This window comes from Xenopus tropicalis, chromosome 2, assembly GCF_000004195.4.
Source record: "Xenopus tropicalis strain Nigerian chromosome 2, UCB_Xtro_10.0, whole genome shotgun sequence".
In the NCBI taxonomy this organism is placed as follows: Eukaryota; Metazoa; Chordata; class Amphibia; order Anura; family Pipidae; genus Xenopus; species Xenopus tropicalis.
In genome coordinates, this window is record NC_030678.2 from 33,173,822 (window position 1) to 33,191,186 (window position 17,365).

The 17,365-nt window shown below is 42.1% G+C and overlaps 2 protein-coding genes and 1 pseudogene across 2 annotated transcripts in view; 2 read left to right on the plus strand and 1 right to left on the minus strand.

The window, feature by feature from the left end:
* Positions 1-10,025, minus strand: part of LOC100038306 (uncharacterized loc100038306) — a 68,786-nt gene extending 58,761 nt beyond the window's left edge. The window contains exon 1 of the mRNA XM_012956244.3: positions 9,852-10,025. The gene's annotated coding sequence lies outside the window, so the exon portion shown is untranslated. The remainder of the gene's footprint in view (positions 1-9,851) is intronic.
* The window catches only part of myo18a (myosin XVIIIA), a 56,914-nt gene extending 41,434 nt beyond the window's left edge, over positions 1-15,480 (plus strand). The window contains 1 exon segment of the mRNA NM_001016030.2: positions 14,479-15,480. Coding sequence (NP_001016030.1) covers positions 14,479-14,508 — 30 coding nt within the window. The 3' untranslated portion in view covers positions 14,509-15,480.
* LOC100492388 overlaps positions 1-17,365 on the plus strand; it is a 262,674-nt pseudogene that overhangs the window by 96,045 nt on the left and 149,264 nt on the right.

Consider the following 17,365-nt stretch of genomic DNA (forward strand, 5'->3'; position numbering starts at 1 on the left):
TTCGCCGGTGGGATGGCAGGGGAAGGCAACTCGGGGAGATTAGTCGCCCGCGAACAGGGAGTTTTGTCGCGGGCGACTAATCTCCCCGTGTGCCAGAGCCCTAAATGTTGTGGTTCCAGCTGGTGGTGAATGTAGGAAGACAACAACTGGAACAAATGGTTATAGACAATATGGAAAATTACTTCTGCTTAAACACAGAGACAATTATCAGTAATTGATCAGCATTGTCTATTTTAATAGCCACTACAAGTAGCTGCTACTAGTAGCTCCATGTATCTTCACCCTGAATCATCATACAGCTCACAGCAAAGCCCAGTAATTGCACCAACTAATATTTTGGATAAAATAATCTGTCCAGACAGTGGTATGCAAAGCAGATTTTGGGTGAACATATATTGACCCATATTGTCTGCAGTTTATTGAAGTGTATATGAGGCTATTTGGCCTGTTGATAGTGTCCATCTTCCCAAAATGGCAATGTTATCTGCTATGTAATCTTTGCATTTTCTCCTTTTTTCCCCACTTTGAATGGCTGCCCCCATGGCTACACAGCAACTTACATAAACTATAGTAGTGCTTGTTAAGCAGACCACAACTTTTACCAGTGCAGGGTAATACAGGTATAGGACCCATTATCATTACCAAGGATATTCCGGATAAGGGGTCTTTCTGTAATTTGGATCTCCATACCTTTGGTCTACGAAAAAATGTATAAAACATGAATTAAACCCAATAGAATTGTTTTGCATCCAATAAGTTAATTATATCTTAGTTGGGATCAATAACAAGGTACTGTTTTATTATTACAGAGAAAAAGCAAATCCGTTAAATTCTGAATTATTTGCTTAAATTAGAGTCTATGGGAGACGGGCTTTCCGTATTTCTGAGATTTCTGGATAACGGGTTTCCGGATAAGGGATCCCATACCTGTAGTACATAATATATGAATTACTTTGATGAACTTTCATTTTTGGTGTTACTGTTCCTTTAAGGCAGAGATCCCCAACCTTTTTTTACCCATGAGCCATTTTCAAATGTAAAAAGAGTTGGGGAGCAACAGAACCATAAAAATGTTTCTGGGGGGTGCCAAATATGGGCTGTAAATGGCTATTTGGTAACTCATAAGTGGACTGGCAGCCTACAGGAGGCTGTTTGGCAGTGCATCTGTTTTTTTTATGCAATCAAAACTTGCCTCTAAGCCAAGAATTCAAAAACAAGAACCAGTTTTGAGGCCACTGAAAGCAACATCCAAGGGGCTGGGGAGCAACATATTGCTCAAGAGCCACTGGTTGGGGGTCTTTTAAGGCTTAATAAAGGGCCTAATGAGGCTCCAAGCATTGCCCTCAATAGAACAAGTTGAGGGAGGGGTTTGCATGACACTGTGCTTAAGTGAGGTTGGGAAATGGTTCATAGGTGCATTATGGTTTTTTTTCAATCTGTATACATTTATTTATTTCTGGAAGTTTGATTAGTGTTTGTGCGCCTTTTCTACATAACCGCAACTGAATGAGCTCATGTTAAAAAGGAAGGTATCATTTTTCTTTTATAACCATAAGGGTAGCCTCGGCTCCTGTGGAATTTATTGAAGTTTGGGCATAACGCCACTAAAAGTCCATGGCACCAGAGCTGCATTTAGAGGAGGAATTGCCCTGGGCCAAGCAGAGGGCAGTCTATAGATAAGAATAATAGGAATAGTTTGATAGAGAACCTGAAATCCATGGTCCATACTCATAACAGGTGGAGGCAAATCTAAGTGGTATAGATGCAACATAAGCTCCTGGGGCCATTATGAAAAATGGAGATATTCCCAGACTTAGGCTGATGCCACACCAGGCGTAGGGCTGATTTTTTCGGCAAGCGGAAAAACGCTTGCCGAAAATTCAGCCCTACGCCTGCTACTTGTGCCTGCACCCGAATGAATGGGATACGCTCAGGTGAAGGCACAAGTAGCCGATATACGCATGAAAACGCGAGACTTTGCATTCTCTTGCGTTTTCATGCGTATATCGGCTACTTGTGCCTTCACCCGAGCGTATCCCATTCATTCGGGTGCAGGCACAAGTAGCAGGCGTAGGGCTGAAGTTTCCTGCCGAAAAAATCAGCCCTACGCCTGGTGTGGCATCAGCCTTGGCCACTAAGGTCTGGGCCAACAAGGAGATCCTCTGGTATTATGGTAGGCCAGTCTGATGCTTCAGAAGCACTTTATATTAGTGCTGCCCATTATTTGGAACTTGATCTCTTTTTGCATCTCCCAGCACTTTTAGCCAAAGCTTCTGCAGGGAGTTGTAGTTCAGTAGCCAGCTGTAGGTAGCAAAGTTTTACAAATAGTTTTGCTCTATATTGTTTAGTTAATTTGCAGTGGTGATGGCGGAGCGGGTAAAATAAATGTTTGTAATTTGATTTATTACATTAAACTGGTTCCGACACAGTAGCTAAATGTACCTGCGCCACTGTGTATAAAGGAAGCAGCATGTAAAATGGAGCTGTGCTTATGGGAGGTGGGCAAGGCCCTTTTGCTGGGAAGGAACAGAGGAAGCAGCTTGTTTGAGCGGATGGAATGAATGGAATTTCTTTATTATCCTTTCTGCTGCGTTTCACAACAGTCCTTGCCCCTTTCCACTCAGTGTCATTGCTGAGGGAGTCGGGGCATGTGTAGGCTGCAGGCCCTTCGCATAATATCTGGAGAGACTGTCATTGTGAGCTCTAGTGCTTCTGCCAATGCAGCACCGTCTGCTCCCAGAATTGGGCTCTGTCCAATTTAAAGGGCAAGTTGACCTTCCACGGAACCTCACAAAACTCAATCTTTCCATTGTGTTAATTAAACACACTAGACTTTGAAGCAGGGTTGGACAGATCCCAAAAGCTTCCTGAATGACAAATTCTCCATTTATGTCATAGGACTGCTTTAGGAGTATAACTTATGATCTGTAACCGTAGGGCATGGGCACACATAGCGAATCGTCCATTTTCCTTTACGCAGTTGGAGATTGGCCTGAAAATGCATGGGCCGATCTCCTCTCCGTGTAGCTCCATACAAACTGACGGATGAGGGCAAAAAAAAATGTGGGCGTTTTTCTGTCTCTATACAAAGCGCAGGTGTGCCCTTAAAGGGTCCCTCCACCCAAAAACTGTTTTGCTGTTATTGCCATTGAAGCAGTATTTATCCCTTTTATTCCCTGGTGCTAATTCTTAAAACAATAGCAGTCAGTTCACTGACTCCACCGATTGGCAGGCTTGCCACATTGTTTCAGGAGTCAGATTTAGCAGTACAGAGAATTTAAACATCCAGTACAGCTTTTAATAGCAATTAACATTTGGATGCAGGATACATAAGTTGTATGTAAGTGCAATTCCTGTTGAAAGATGTTTCTATTCTGTGGGTCTGACTCTTATAAAGTGAAACTGGACTCTGTTCTTCTGTAGGTCTGTCAGTCAGCTAGCTTGCAACCTTGTGTTGGGAGCCAGAGAATATAAACAGCCGGATAGATACTGCATTCAGTAGCAATTACACTTACACATTACTTGAAACCATTCATTTTTTTCAATTTATGTATATTGGAAACTTGCATTTTTAAAATTTTACATTTATTATAAATGGCCCCAATAATGTAAGCATTACATAAAACAACTGACCTAACTTTGCTTGCAAGGGAAGATTGGGAAACCCCTATCTTAAAGGAACAGTAACACCAAAAATGAAAGTGTATCAAAGTAATTAATTACTGCTGCCCTGCACTGGTAAAAGTTGTGTGTTTGCTTCAGAAACACTGCTATAGTTTACATAAACAAAGCTGCTGTGTAGCCATGGGGGCAGCCATTCACATTAGGAGAAAAGGTACAGGTTACATAGTAGATAAATTCCCATTGAATTCTACTTAACTTTATATGCTATATAACCTGTACCTTTTTTCCAGCTTGAGTGGCTGCCCCTGTGGCTACAGAGCAGCTTTGTTTATACAAGCTATAGCAGTTTGAAGCTTCTGAAGCAAACACACAACTTTTACCAGTGCAGGGCAACAGTACATTCTGATTACTTGAAAACATTTTTTATTTTTTGATGTTACTGTTAAAGATGCTGGTACAGAAGAACAGGAACAGCATCTCTTGTCTTTGTAGATTAAAATGCCTTTATTGCAAAGTTTTTTGGGGAAAACAACAGCAGCTCTTTTGCCCCAAAAAACTTTGCAATAAAGACAAGAGGTGCTGTTCCTGTTCTTCTGTACCAGGATATGCCGATGGAAAGTGGCACTACTTCTAATTAATCACAAGGCTTGGTGCTGACTACTCTCCAAACTGTTAAAGATGCACCCACACAGCATGGTAAATATTCGTAGGGTGCTGGCCAGCTGATGCCTGAACTTACAGACCTGTGGTTCTTGCGCTTTCACCCCCTCTGCCATTGCGTGGGTGCATATATTCTCTAGGTAGTCACCTATTCTGTGGGGGCTTCAGGCCACATAACGGAAGATACCTGCCTGAATTAATCATGCCTATTGCATACAATATTCTCAGACTGTACATGCTGCCATGTCCTGGCTAATGGGACCCATGGTTTTGCTTTTGGCCAGCTAAGGTTTATCTTTGACACTTATTTACCCAAGGAACCCGTAGGCCTCTGCTGTTGTGTTTCACAAGCTCCATTCTGTTAGTTCTGACCGGTGACTTTATTTTCTAAGCAGCAGTGCCACCTAGTGCAGCAGTGGGAATTATATCTGTGACATTCAGAACAGTAATATAGGGCAACAACCTGCAAATGTCCCGCCATATTCTGCAGAGCTTTACAATGGATTCAGAAGAACACAAACAGAATCACAAACAAAAGCGGAACAATACGAAATGGAGAAATGAGACTTTACTTGCAGAAGTTGTTTTCATTACATGCAGGCCTGGATTTGTGGGCAGACCACAGAGGCCTGTGTCCAAGACAGCAAAGATCTGGGGCCGGCATGCTGCCTGCTGGCCACATCTGAATTGGGGACTGGGCAGGAAATTTTGACAGCTGATTGTATCTCCTGCCTGCCCAATTCTGGCCTGTGTTATAATGTACTACATATAGGTTGGGAATTATTTACTATGTGCACCTGTCTTGTGTTAACCGCCACTGAGACCTCTATTGTCTCTGCTCCATTTGTTTTCACTGAGGTGGAGCTCAGTAGGACTGGTGGCATCACTGGCAGCATGCTCGAAGGGCTTGGCCACTGCACCCTAAAGGTTGATAAGCCAGGTTGGCATTTCTGTAAACCAGGGTAATATTTTATTATTGCCATTTACGTCTGTTACTCTGTGCATTTGATGGGGGGTGGGGGGGGGGTGGCAATGTTTGGATTGTGCTGCTAGTTTTAGGGGAATTACCCATCATCTTTAGTGCACCCAACATCTCTGGCAAGAGTTTCCTTGCTGAGCTCCAACCCACATGATCAATGATTTCTTCATTCCTCTCTAGGAATTCCACTCTACCAGCAGTGCTCCTGTAGGTACCCGAGGGGCTAGATCCTGGAAATGACACTGCAGGGAACCAGTTTGGCTGATATAGTCAGTGAATAGGAAGATTGTGCTGGTGATCTTATCTTGGTGCCAGAACTGCGGTAATGAGACTGCTAAATCGTCATATGTGTAGCAAGGAGTAGGTTTTTCATAGAGTGCTGGGGTTAACAAAGGAGCTAAAGTAGCCATAAAAGGATTTGGTGTGGTAGGGACAGGCTAATCCCATTTTAATTGGCATGGGCTGCTTAGCAAGACCATGATTATAGTCCGTGAAGTGTGTATCCTCCCATCTGGCATCAAATGGAACAAGCAGGTTGTACAGCAGCAGAGGCACATGTGTATTGGGCTTGCCCAGACATTGCCTGATGATGGTGATGATTATGATGAAGAATATAAACTTTGATCCAGTCTGATAAGGTTGTTAGGGGTGTTTGACCCCATGCCTCATCACCCCTTCTTCCCACCAATGAGAACATTGCTTGGGAAACACTGGCATTAGGGCAGTACTACAGCCATTTGCTTATGGCATAGTCTCAGTTCTAGATTGGTACCATGGGAAATCTTTTTTTTTTTTTTTTTCAAAACGCAAGTTAATAGCGATTCTTCAGCAGAATCCTGAATTGAAATCCGTTTTTGTAATATTTAATTTTGAAATTTCACATGGGGCTAGCCATATTCTTCATTTCCCAGGGTGCCACAGCCATGTGACCTGTGCTCTGATAAACTTAATTCACACTTTACTGCTACGCTGAAAGATGGAGTGTTATCACCCTCCCTTTTCCCCTAGCAGCCAATCAGTAGAACAAAGGGAATGGAGAAAGATAGCAGCTCCCAGTAAGTATCAGAATAGAACTCAGTAGTAAGAAGTCTGGCTTGGGACTTATCCAGTTACATGGGAGTAGGAGAAACAATAGGTTACCTGAAAGCAGTTCTAATGTGTAGCGCTGGCTCCTTCTGAAAGCTAAGACTCAGGCACAATGCACTGAGATGGCTGCCTACACACCAATATTACAGCTAAAAATAAATACATTTGTTGGTTCAAATATAACATTATAAATAATAGCATGAATTATTTGCTATGTAAACAGTGAAACTTAGAAATAAAAAGTATATCATAAAAATCATAACAGTATCCCTTTAAAATTGCCGTACTTCCGATTTGGGCCCTTCAGGTGCACTCATTTGGCAACCTTGGCAAACTAGTGGATCTTATGGCATGTGGCATATTTTACAGTGTAAGCAGCTAAACTGGGCTAAGCACTGGAGAGTTGGGTCTGCCTCTCCCACAATTCTGGGGGCAATATGCAGTACTTGAATAATTTCCTTCTAGGGCCTCCATATGTTCTGTGCTTTCAGTAGCAGTAGCGCAGAAACCTATGTATAGTTCATGTTACAATTACGGATATCCCTATAAAAGTTTTGGAACCCAGTGGACATTAACATTGAAATAAAAACAGCATCCCAATAGGAAATATAAACTGCCTGCTAGGCCTTTGCCCTGATGTTAAACCCTAAAATAGGGTGCCATACTGCATCTGCCTGATAGGTGTCACTGTTGCCCTCTGTATTGGAGCATGGATGCACAGCGGGATGGATTTGATGGCTAAGTGGTTGAAAGGGACACAGAATATATGTACAGTATAACATTGCTGGATGTTCATTTAGAAGTAAGAAGTTCGGCAAAGCGTCTCTTTACTGCCTCAATGACTTCTAACATCATTATATTTTACAATAAGGGGGTACATTATTCACTATATATTTAATATCTATTGTACCTTTTGACGAAGCACAACACTACTACTTACGGTCACGCACCTATAATGAAAATCAGTGAATTCATATCATCAGCACTCAACAGGGAAAAATAGTGGGAGTTAGAATTTAAGTACAGGTAAACTTGTAATGCCGCCCTAGCAGGTGATTTCCAGGCAAGGTTGGTGAGTTAGCAGCCAGGTGGCAAGGCTATATGGAGGTGTGCAGATGTGTTGCTGTAAATCTCCCCACCGAGTCAATAGAGGAGCATGTGAGGAGCATCCCTCTTTCTGTACTTATGCAGCCATAGTAGTGTTTATCTCAAATACTCTCTCGTCATTACTTCTATAGAATACATTATTGGGCTTTGATGAGCAGGGCCCTCGTTACCTCTTGTATCTGTTGTGTTTGTTGTGGGTAACCTCTGTGATCTATTGTACAGCAATACAGAATATGTTGGTGCTTTTTCAGTAAATAATCCCAGTGGTGCTTATTTATCTAATTTATTAATCACACTGTTGGAAGCCAGCGAAAATGTGGAAGGAACTGTTGTAGGTAGTGCCCAGGTCAGACTTGAACCCAGGACCCCAGTACAGCATGGCAACCTTGCTAACCACTGAACCACATTGGTCACGCATCCTACAAACTTGGTACTCTTTGATTCTAAAGAGTTATAATAGAGTATGTATCTATTGCCCTGTATAGTGCTCTCGGGAAATGTGTGGCCCCGTAGTCAGGCCACAGCAGGGCCCCTTAGATCATGCCTGTGCCCCTCGGTACCATACATTTAACTGTGGATTTTATTTCACTTATCTTTAAATAGAGTAGGCATCATGGCAGCTCCCGCCTGTATATGTTGCTAAGTCTGTCATGTGCTGAACATTCAAAACAAACCGTGACATTAAACTTTGCCCCATCTTTCTTACAGCTATTCCATACTAGGCGTGGTTGGGGCAAAAGTGCAGGTCTGCAGCCTTCAGTCTGCAAATGGGGCAGATTTGCCTGCAAAAATACTTGTATGTTTTTTGCACCGAGATTTGCCCATTGTTCACTGACAGGTGGATGCCAGGTCTGTAGCAGACGGTGATTGTCAGGGCGAAAGGCAGCGGATTCGTATTTTCTCCCCCAGGATAAATGCACCTACTGTGCTTAAAGTGATAGTAAGCCTGAAAGGAAGCCCATGGCCACTGCATGACATGTACCAGCATGTGGGGGAATGGAATACATTTGTGTTGCACAAGTGTTGGTGGGGGAGTAACAGTGTGAAAATGGGGTGGGGGGGGAGGAAATGCACATTGTGTAGGTTACGTACATACTGGAAATGTACATACTGGTGCTGTCCTGTGTGCAGATATGGCCTACCCTCTAACTGTAGTGGCACAGCCCCCGTATCTGCCGTTCTTTCCCTTATGCGTCACGGCTCAGACAAGTATATGAACCTACATATGTATAGTCTATACTTTAGCTGCACTTTCATTTCAGAAGACCGACAGAAATTGTTTGGTAGAACCGATTAACCCTTGTTGTGCTGGGATACCAGAATTATTGGTCCAAACAGGCGCCCCCTGACTGGCCAAATATACCCAGCTGCTTTGGCACTATGGCTGAAATTATCCAAACTGCCCGACCAAATCTGGAGATGCCTGGTCAGACCCAAGGTATTTATAAGGTTCTTATCATCCCTGATTGTAAAAAAACAGTAACTGCAGCTCCTTACTTTCATTTTAGGAGGCAGGCTGCCATCTGTTACTCAGCAAGTGAGAGTTCCCCCCCCCAGCAAGTTGGATAGCAAAGGGTACTGTGTCGACTGTATCTTCCTTCCACCTGTGCATCACCATCTGTTGTTGAACTACAACTTTTAACTTCACCCCCCCCCCCAGTTAAGCAACAAACTAGGAGAACAGTAAAAAAGAGTGTTCCTAAATAAGCCCCACATCTTGAATTTGAAAACAAGCCTTTTTAAAGGATAATGTATTTTGCTGTTCATTTGTCCTTAAGGGATTGACAGTTGTAGTTCTGTAAAGTTGGAAGACTGTTTCTCAGAGACTTGGGCGTAACACTGGGAGTTATGGATTTTATGTTAAGAGATGTAACCCCCCCAAATCCTTGTCTAATTTTAGAAATTGTTGTTCGTACCAACTTTTCAATAAATATTCAATAAACCATTTCAGTAATCATTTGTAAAATGTCATTGCTGCTGCACAGTGGGTTCTACCTCTCAAAACAATGTAGCAAAATTCAGACTTGCATATACCTTCTCAAGTCTCATAATCAGCCGACTTCTGCTGTGTTGTTTCAGTAGCCAGCTTTCAGTGCAGAGAATAGAAAGAGGCAGGCTGATACAGCTTTCAGCAGCAATTATATTTACATATAACAATTAAACCATTACAAAGCAAAATTGTGTTTTTGGCGGTGAGGATTAAAACCCTTTTCAATATGTGTAACCTTTTAAGAACCACTAGTAGTAGTGTATAAGTAATGTTGTGCATTAGTGATCTAAGGTTTGTAATTGAAGGGTTAACCGCTGTATTTGATGTGATTGGCTGCTTGCCTGGCATCTCGCGCCATCACAGCGGGCTGACATGGCACCTCCAAAGGTAAAACCAGTGGCTTACCCCAGCTGTTTCCTTCCTCCTCGCGCCCCTCTTGAACTGGCTCATTTCTCTTTGTGCTCCGGCTTGTGCTCGAGGGTCTCCAGGCCGTGGCTACTGATAAGCTGAGGTGGGCTAGGCTGAGGGAAGTTGGCAACTGTAGTGCAGATTGTGCCTCAGCCCCCCTGCCCTGGCATTCCGGGGCTATATTTAGGAAGTCTGTATCAGTGCAGCTGTCCTGTGATGCTAACGTTGGGGAAGCTGACTGGTGGGCCACCTCTCACATTTCAGTGTCTCGCTCTGCTTGCCGGAATACTCTTCCTCCTCTCTGTCTCTCTCTATCGGTTCTCTCACCGGCTCTGGTTCTCTAAGGTTCCTATTCCCCGGCTGCGGTAAGGTGAAAACTCGTCTCTGGCCAGCTCTGTACTCTGAACGCCCCCAGAGCACCCACCCTGTCATTTGGGAAACTTCTCGCTGCCCTGTAACAGGAGTGTAGATATATAGATATTTCCATGGTGTGCTTGGCAGTCAGACTGCTAATCAGGCCCAGCTCGCCTACCTGGTCTATTCTTAGCTGCCGGTCTTGATCTATATTGCAGGCCTGACTGCAGGCATCTAGAGGAGAATGTTATATATGGGAGGCCTTTATACCTAGCGTATTTATTTATCCCGCATGTAACCTATTACGCTCAATGCTGGGAAGATATCTGTTCATTACCAAACAAGAAAACCTCCGAATTGCTAATTAAACTGAAGATTCTTCTATACAGAGGTATGGGCTTTAATATGCAGAATGCTGGAGACCTAACATTTTCTGCCTAAAATGAATGCGCTGTAGGGTAGCAGAAACTATCGCAATTGTACTGGTACACAGATTTATGCTGAGTTAGTAACATCCAGTATATGTATTGTCTTCTTATAGATGTACAGTAAATCAGGCAATTATTAATACAATGATGATTTAGACAGTACAGGAATGGCTTTGCCTTTATTTTGGGCTTTCTCTATAATAGATACCATACCTCTATACATGTTATTCATTTGCATTCCAGTTTATATTTCCTTCCTGAGTGTATTAGAATATATGTACAAAATATTCATAGGTGTTATGGTGTAAATTGTCTGAAACATATTGTATAAGGGCTGTGACAGACGGCGAGATTAATCGCCGAGTGACAAATCTCCCCGAAATGCCATCCCACCAGCTAGAATGTAAATCGCCGGTGGGATGGCATACTCGGCATACAATGGCATTTTCAAATTTTCTTTGTAAAAAGCATTGAGTGTCTCGACTCAGTGCATATGTTTTCTGGTTGTCTCTGAGGTTAGATTCTATATTGTGTGTGGTGTCAAGCACAGGTCTTGAGATGTTGTTGAAATACAACTTGCAGAATCCCATTGACACACTAAGTTGTACAACATCTGAAGAACTGGCTTTATATACTAATTTTATGAATTTATAAATATATATATATATATATATATATATAAGTCCAAGGCAACAGGCACTCCCGTCTGGTGCAGTGTACGTTGGCCTGGGTGCAGTATTAGAAACAAAAATCTAGCATGCAAAAAGTAAATGCCGCACTCACTTAATACAAAAAAATAATCCTAGATTGACGTTTGAAATAAACAAATTCTTTTTTTTGTATTAAGTCCTGTGAGTGCGGCATTTACTCCCTAAACAGGAGTACAATGTGTTGAAAAATGTATTCTGCCTGTTAAATAGGGATGCACCAAATCCAGGATTTGTTTCGGGTCAAGATTATGCCTTTTATAGTGCTACACTCCTGGCAGTGTCTGCTCCTACAGACCTACCGTGCCTGGGTTATCATATTTATTCTGATAATGCACTGATAATTATAACAATCCAATACACAATGCTACTTGGGCACAGTGTCCCCACTCTGTTTACATTTGAGGTTTAATGTTTGACACTAGGGGAAGTTTAAGTGACTAAATGTAATAGTTGTAGTCCCCCTAGTAGTGCTATGTAGTTGTAGGGATGGCAGACATACTTCTCTGTTTAAAACAGAAGAGTTTTGCAATGAACTACAGAAATGAGTCAGTGGCCGGAAGGGTGGAAGTGCATCTGCTTCCTAACTCAGCTTATGTACTTTAGAATAAACCATGCCCTATCTGCTTGCATGATATCAGCAGGTTAAAACTGTCTGCATGCCCTGATCTGGTGCAAATCATGTGGTTAGCTGGGAAAACCGCTCGACTTCAACCCCAAGTAAATAAAACCAACCAGTGTGCCTTTTAAAATGTAGAGTAACAGCCTTCCTTCCAATTCACATTGGCTTTTTACAAAAAAAAAATTTGTACAGGTATGGGATCTGTTATCCAGAAACCCGTTATCCAGAAAGCTCCGAATATCAGAAAGGCCTTCTCCCATAGACTCCATTATGAGCAAATAATTCTAATTTTTAAAAATGGTTTCCTTTTTCTCTGTAGTAATAAAACAGTACCTTGTACTTGATCCCAACTAAGATATAATCAATCCTTATTGGAGGCAAAACAATTAGATAATGGCCGATTCTAAGCAACTTTTTAGCTGGTCTTCATTATTTATTTTGTATAGTTTTTAAATTATTTTATTCTGACTCATTCCAGCTTTCAAATGGGGGATCATTTCTATTCAAGCCCTCTATATTCATATACCAGTCTCTTGTTCAAACCACTCCCTGGTTGCTGAGGTAATTTAAACCCTAGCAACCAGATAGCTGCTGAAACTGGAAAAGCTGGAAAGCTGCAGAACAAAAATGTAAATAATTAAAAAAAAGAATCTCACACTGTCATGCTCAAAGTTAACCCAAAGGTGAACAACCCTTTTAAAGGGGACGACTGGCTGACACTATGGCCAGTAGCCTTATCAAGAGGTGCATCAAGCCTGTTCCTTAAAAAGAGTTAATACAGCCCTTGATTCTTTTAGGTTCTAGTTTTTGTGATGTGTTAATAATACCCTAATAGCAAAATGTAACCACATAACTTAAAAAAAATCACTAGTCTTTTAAATACCTGAAATAATTTAGGCTATATTTGATGTATTTAAATGATATACTTTACTAAAGCCTATTCTAATGAACATAGTTAATTGTGATAGTTCCCCTTGAACTCCCCCCCCCCCCCCCCCTTGTGTCTGTATCCAGTATCCTTTAAATAGAGCTGAGCCACCTGCACTGGCAGATAAGGACTAATCTCCTAACTGGCTGTCCTGAGCTTGGCATATCTCTAGTAGCCTGACACACTCCGTCAGGATCTGCTAATAATCCTGAGCAGTTCAACTGGAATGAGCAGCCGAGGGCCCTGCCATAGTTGGGAATGATTGCCCTCAAGCAAACAGAATAGACAATATGGCTGCATTTTCATTGGAGGGTTACACACCCTTGCCCACCCCTGCCTTGCCTGTACCCCTCCAGCTATTGTTGAACTGTATCCATATCACTTTTAGTCTTGCAGTTTCTACAGTATCTGTCTTCTCTTAGTCCCAGCTGTTTTGTTTTACTCAATCTGCAGGAAGTAAGAAGGTACCTACTAGCCATCTGACCTCATACTGTGGCCAAACAGATGGCTTTGGGTTCTCATCTATGCGAGTGCAGATCAACATTAGGTTTGTTATTTAAGCTGGCCATATACACACCAACAGTTTATTGAAACATCATTCATTTTCAAGTGTCCAGCATGGTGGCACTCTAGAAGAAAATACCCTGGAGTGGTGCAACCAGGCCCAGGCCACTCACCTCATTTTTTTTTTAACCTGCAGTTCTACTTTAATTCAAGTGCCAGTTGTCTTGCATTCCCCTGCAAATCCTCCTGCCCGATTTTCCTAATTGGGAAAACCAGACAGGGCACGCTGAGACCAGGCCCGGATTTATGGCGAGGCCACAAAGGCCCGGACCTGGGGCCGCATGCAACAAATTTTGACATTTTGTTCCCCTACGGTGCGATGGGGACTTCTCCCCACTGCTTCGTATGGCGCGCGGGGGGGGATATTGGTTTGCGCGTGTGTGTGTGTGTGGGGGGGGGTTAAATAGGGGGTAGCCTAGGGGCGCCTGGACTTGAAATCCGGTGCTGGCTGAGACTGACGTGGAGATAGGCCAGTGGTGCCAAAGCCCCGCCCCTGTGACATCACTGCCCACCCCTGCCCGGGGACTAAAGCCGGCGGAGGTGGCAATCCTAATTGATCACAATTACTAAAACCCCTTATACGGAAACCCCAGGTCTCCAGCATTCTGAATAACAAGTCCCATACCTGCAGTGTCTTATCCGTAATTAGTTTCCATCAGTAACCTGTACATAGCCTCTGCATTATTGATACTAAGGTAGCCAGTTGTCATTTGGGTAAGAACCAGACACAGAATTTAATTTATTAATTACTTTTATTTAATTATGATTGTGCAATTTCTCTTGATCTGTGTGTGTGTGAAATATATGTATATATATAAATATGTATATGTGTGTGTATGTATATATATATATATATATATATATATATATATATATAATTTTTATTTTTTTGTTAATGTATTTATCATTACCTTATATAACACCAAGAACCTTAACTGCTTAACACTCATCTGCAGGCTGTATAAAGAGTCAAGAAATCCCTAAATACCTTTTGAAAACAACATTTTTTTTTCTCCTTCAGCCAATCAGTATAGGATTCATCAGCTCATGACTGCGCTGCCATGGCATTCTCCTCACGCTTTGCATTCTGGGAACAGAAGGGAAGTGTTGTTTTCTGCAGCAATCTGTGTGTGTGTTTGTCTTGTAGAACTGTGTTTATCAAGCTCATTTTAAGCCCTGGCTGGGGTTACCCTTTAAAGATGGCTGAGGTAGTATTGGTTTAATCAATATATTTAAACCTATACCTCCCTAAATCTCATTTTTGCAAAAGAACATTTAAGCCATCGCCTGATTCTTCCTGGCCACAGTAAGAAATCTGCTCTTAAGGGGACCATTGGGAGGTATGCAAGTCATGATGTAGAGGGATCCAAACCTAATGCCAAGCCATGCTTTTCCATGCTAACACTCGGACTGCCTCAAATGCCCTGTTATTAAACATAAATAACTTAAGGACAAAAATGAAACCCTTGACTGGTCTTTTGTGTGGCCATTTGTACCATACCTGTACTTTCGCTCAAAATTTGGAATTTCTTGAATTGGCTGATATCAGGGTTGAGCAGTCTGAGGCCTCCAGATGATTCTACGTCTCTTGGCATCCCACCAAAAGTTGAAGCCTGTTGTTGCACCACAGCTCCCAGCACCCCCAACATGCTAGAGCGTTTCCAGATATACACGTTGATGTCTGCTGGTTGCCAATCCCTGGTATATGTTCTTCGAGCTCAGAAAAAAATGCCTTCCGTCGTTAAATCCCAGTCATATCTTATTAGCTTCAGCTTCATACCCGAACAACCTGACATTATGTGTGAAAGGCGCCTGCAGTATTCCTATAACCACCTGCATGATTTTAATATTTATATATACGTTAAAGAAACCCCTTTCTTAGAATGCTAGAAAGATCTTAAACAGTAGATACTACTGCAGTGTACTAATATTAATTTAGTGGCAGTGTCTGCAATAACCTCCTAACTATATATTTAGTCAGTGTCCATAAAGAAGCACTAAAACCTAAAAAAAAAAAAAAAAAGTAATGGCTAGAAATGCTGTTCGTTATATATTGAATGCAGAGACATTCAGCAGCCTTATAACAGAAATGATCCAGGTCTTAAAAGTTTTCTGCAGGAGCTCGCCATCTTGGATTCTTTCAGTGACAGTGCCAGTCATGTGATCAGTATGTTCTGGGCAGCTGTTAAGAAGCTAAGCTCAGCCATGTAGATAATGCTGCAGGGCTGATTATTTAATTCTGGTGTAGAATACATTGCTTTCTGAGCCGGGTGGTGGCAGCGAGGGCACTTTGGGGGTGTGGTGAAGAAATGGGCAGACGAGGCAGGGAAATGAGCTGGTGGGGAGGGGAAATAGGGGGTAGGGAAAAAGGGGGTAAGTGGGAAAGAGGTGGGGAAATGGGCAGAGTGGAGGTAGACATGTTCTTATAAAGGTTGTGGAGACGGTGAGTAAAGGGAGGGATTGTAGGGTATTACAAGTTTGCCAGCTAGTATGTTGCCGGTAAATTTGGTGTTTTACTGGCTAGGCCTGTCAAATACTGGCCAGGTGGTCACTCTAACTGCAGCCCAGAGCATGTGAAGTGAATCGGCAGAAAAGATGGGGAGCTTCTGGGGGAATCTTCTAATGCACAGATCCTAACCGCTAAAGGGCTGTGGTTGCCTTGGGCTGGTACAGAAGCCTAAAACCTAACCTTACTTGATAAGCTTTGGTTTTTCTTTAACTAAAATTTGGCAAATTTTAGTGTATCCCAAGTAGAACGGAGACTTTAGAAGGGTATGGGGTTAATCTGGGTTTCTCTGGCCTGTACTGTTCCTGTAAAGTTCTTATTATACCAAGTAAAATGACGCCCTGCCTCCTTGTTTATTTAAAATTTTAGGTTAAGGAAGAAGACAAACCATCTAAAAAGAAAAACGGTATTTCCCCAAGTGGAGGAGTAAGTTTTGCCATGTGTTTAGCTGAAGGGTTAAGCAAAATGGGTTCATAAATTCTCTGCTCTCCTTATGCCTGAACTGCATTCATGTTCTGAGATCACAGCATTTCTTTGGGCTTTCAACCAGGATTCAAGTGCTAATATACTGTCTTGTGCCTGCCTCTGCTCTCTGATGGCATTGGAGTGGTTAGAAGAGATATTTCAAACTTGTATTTATTGTTTCTTTGTCTTGGTATATTTCCTTTATGGGTTCCCCTGTATTGAGGAAAAGAAAGTTGTTCCTGCCCTGCACTTTCAGTGTAGAATAGAAACGCTAAAAGCTGCTTAAGATATTTCCATTTTACTTGAAATTGCTATAGTGAATTCTACAATACATAGGAGAAGGTGAGAGCATGATTTCTTTATGGTTTTGAATTTTATACTTTTTTTTTTTTTTTCTTTTATACTACTGGCTGCCTCTAAAGTATGTAATGTCTGTATAGGGGGGCATTAAAGGGGTTGTTCACTTTAAAATTAACTTTGTATGATGTAGAGCTTGATATTCTGAGACAATATGCAATTGGTCTTGTTATTTTCTGTTTTTTTTATTAACTATTTAGCTTTTTGTTCAGCAGCTCTCCGGTTTGGAATTTAAGCTTGTATTTGGTTGCTAGGTTTCAAATTACCCTAGAAACCAGGTAGCAGTTAAATGAAAAACTGAAATGCGAATAGGAGAGGTAAGAGCCATATTTATATAAAGGCACTTGAGGGCCACTTCTTAGGGCAGCAGCTTGGGGTGGCCCTCCTATAAAATCAATACATTTAAAAAAATGTAAAATAAAAAATTAAGACCCTCCCCAGTAGCGTTTTCCCCTGGGCGTGACATAGCTTGTAGCAGAAGTGACCTCACGTGCAGCCCTCTGGGGGGCTTATTTAGTTACAGGCCTAGGGGGGCAGCAGACCTAAATGCTGCCCTGGGAGAGGTTCTGAATAGAAAGAT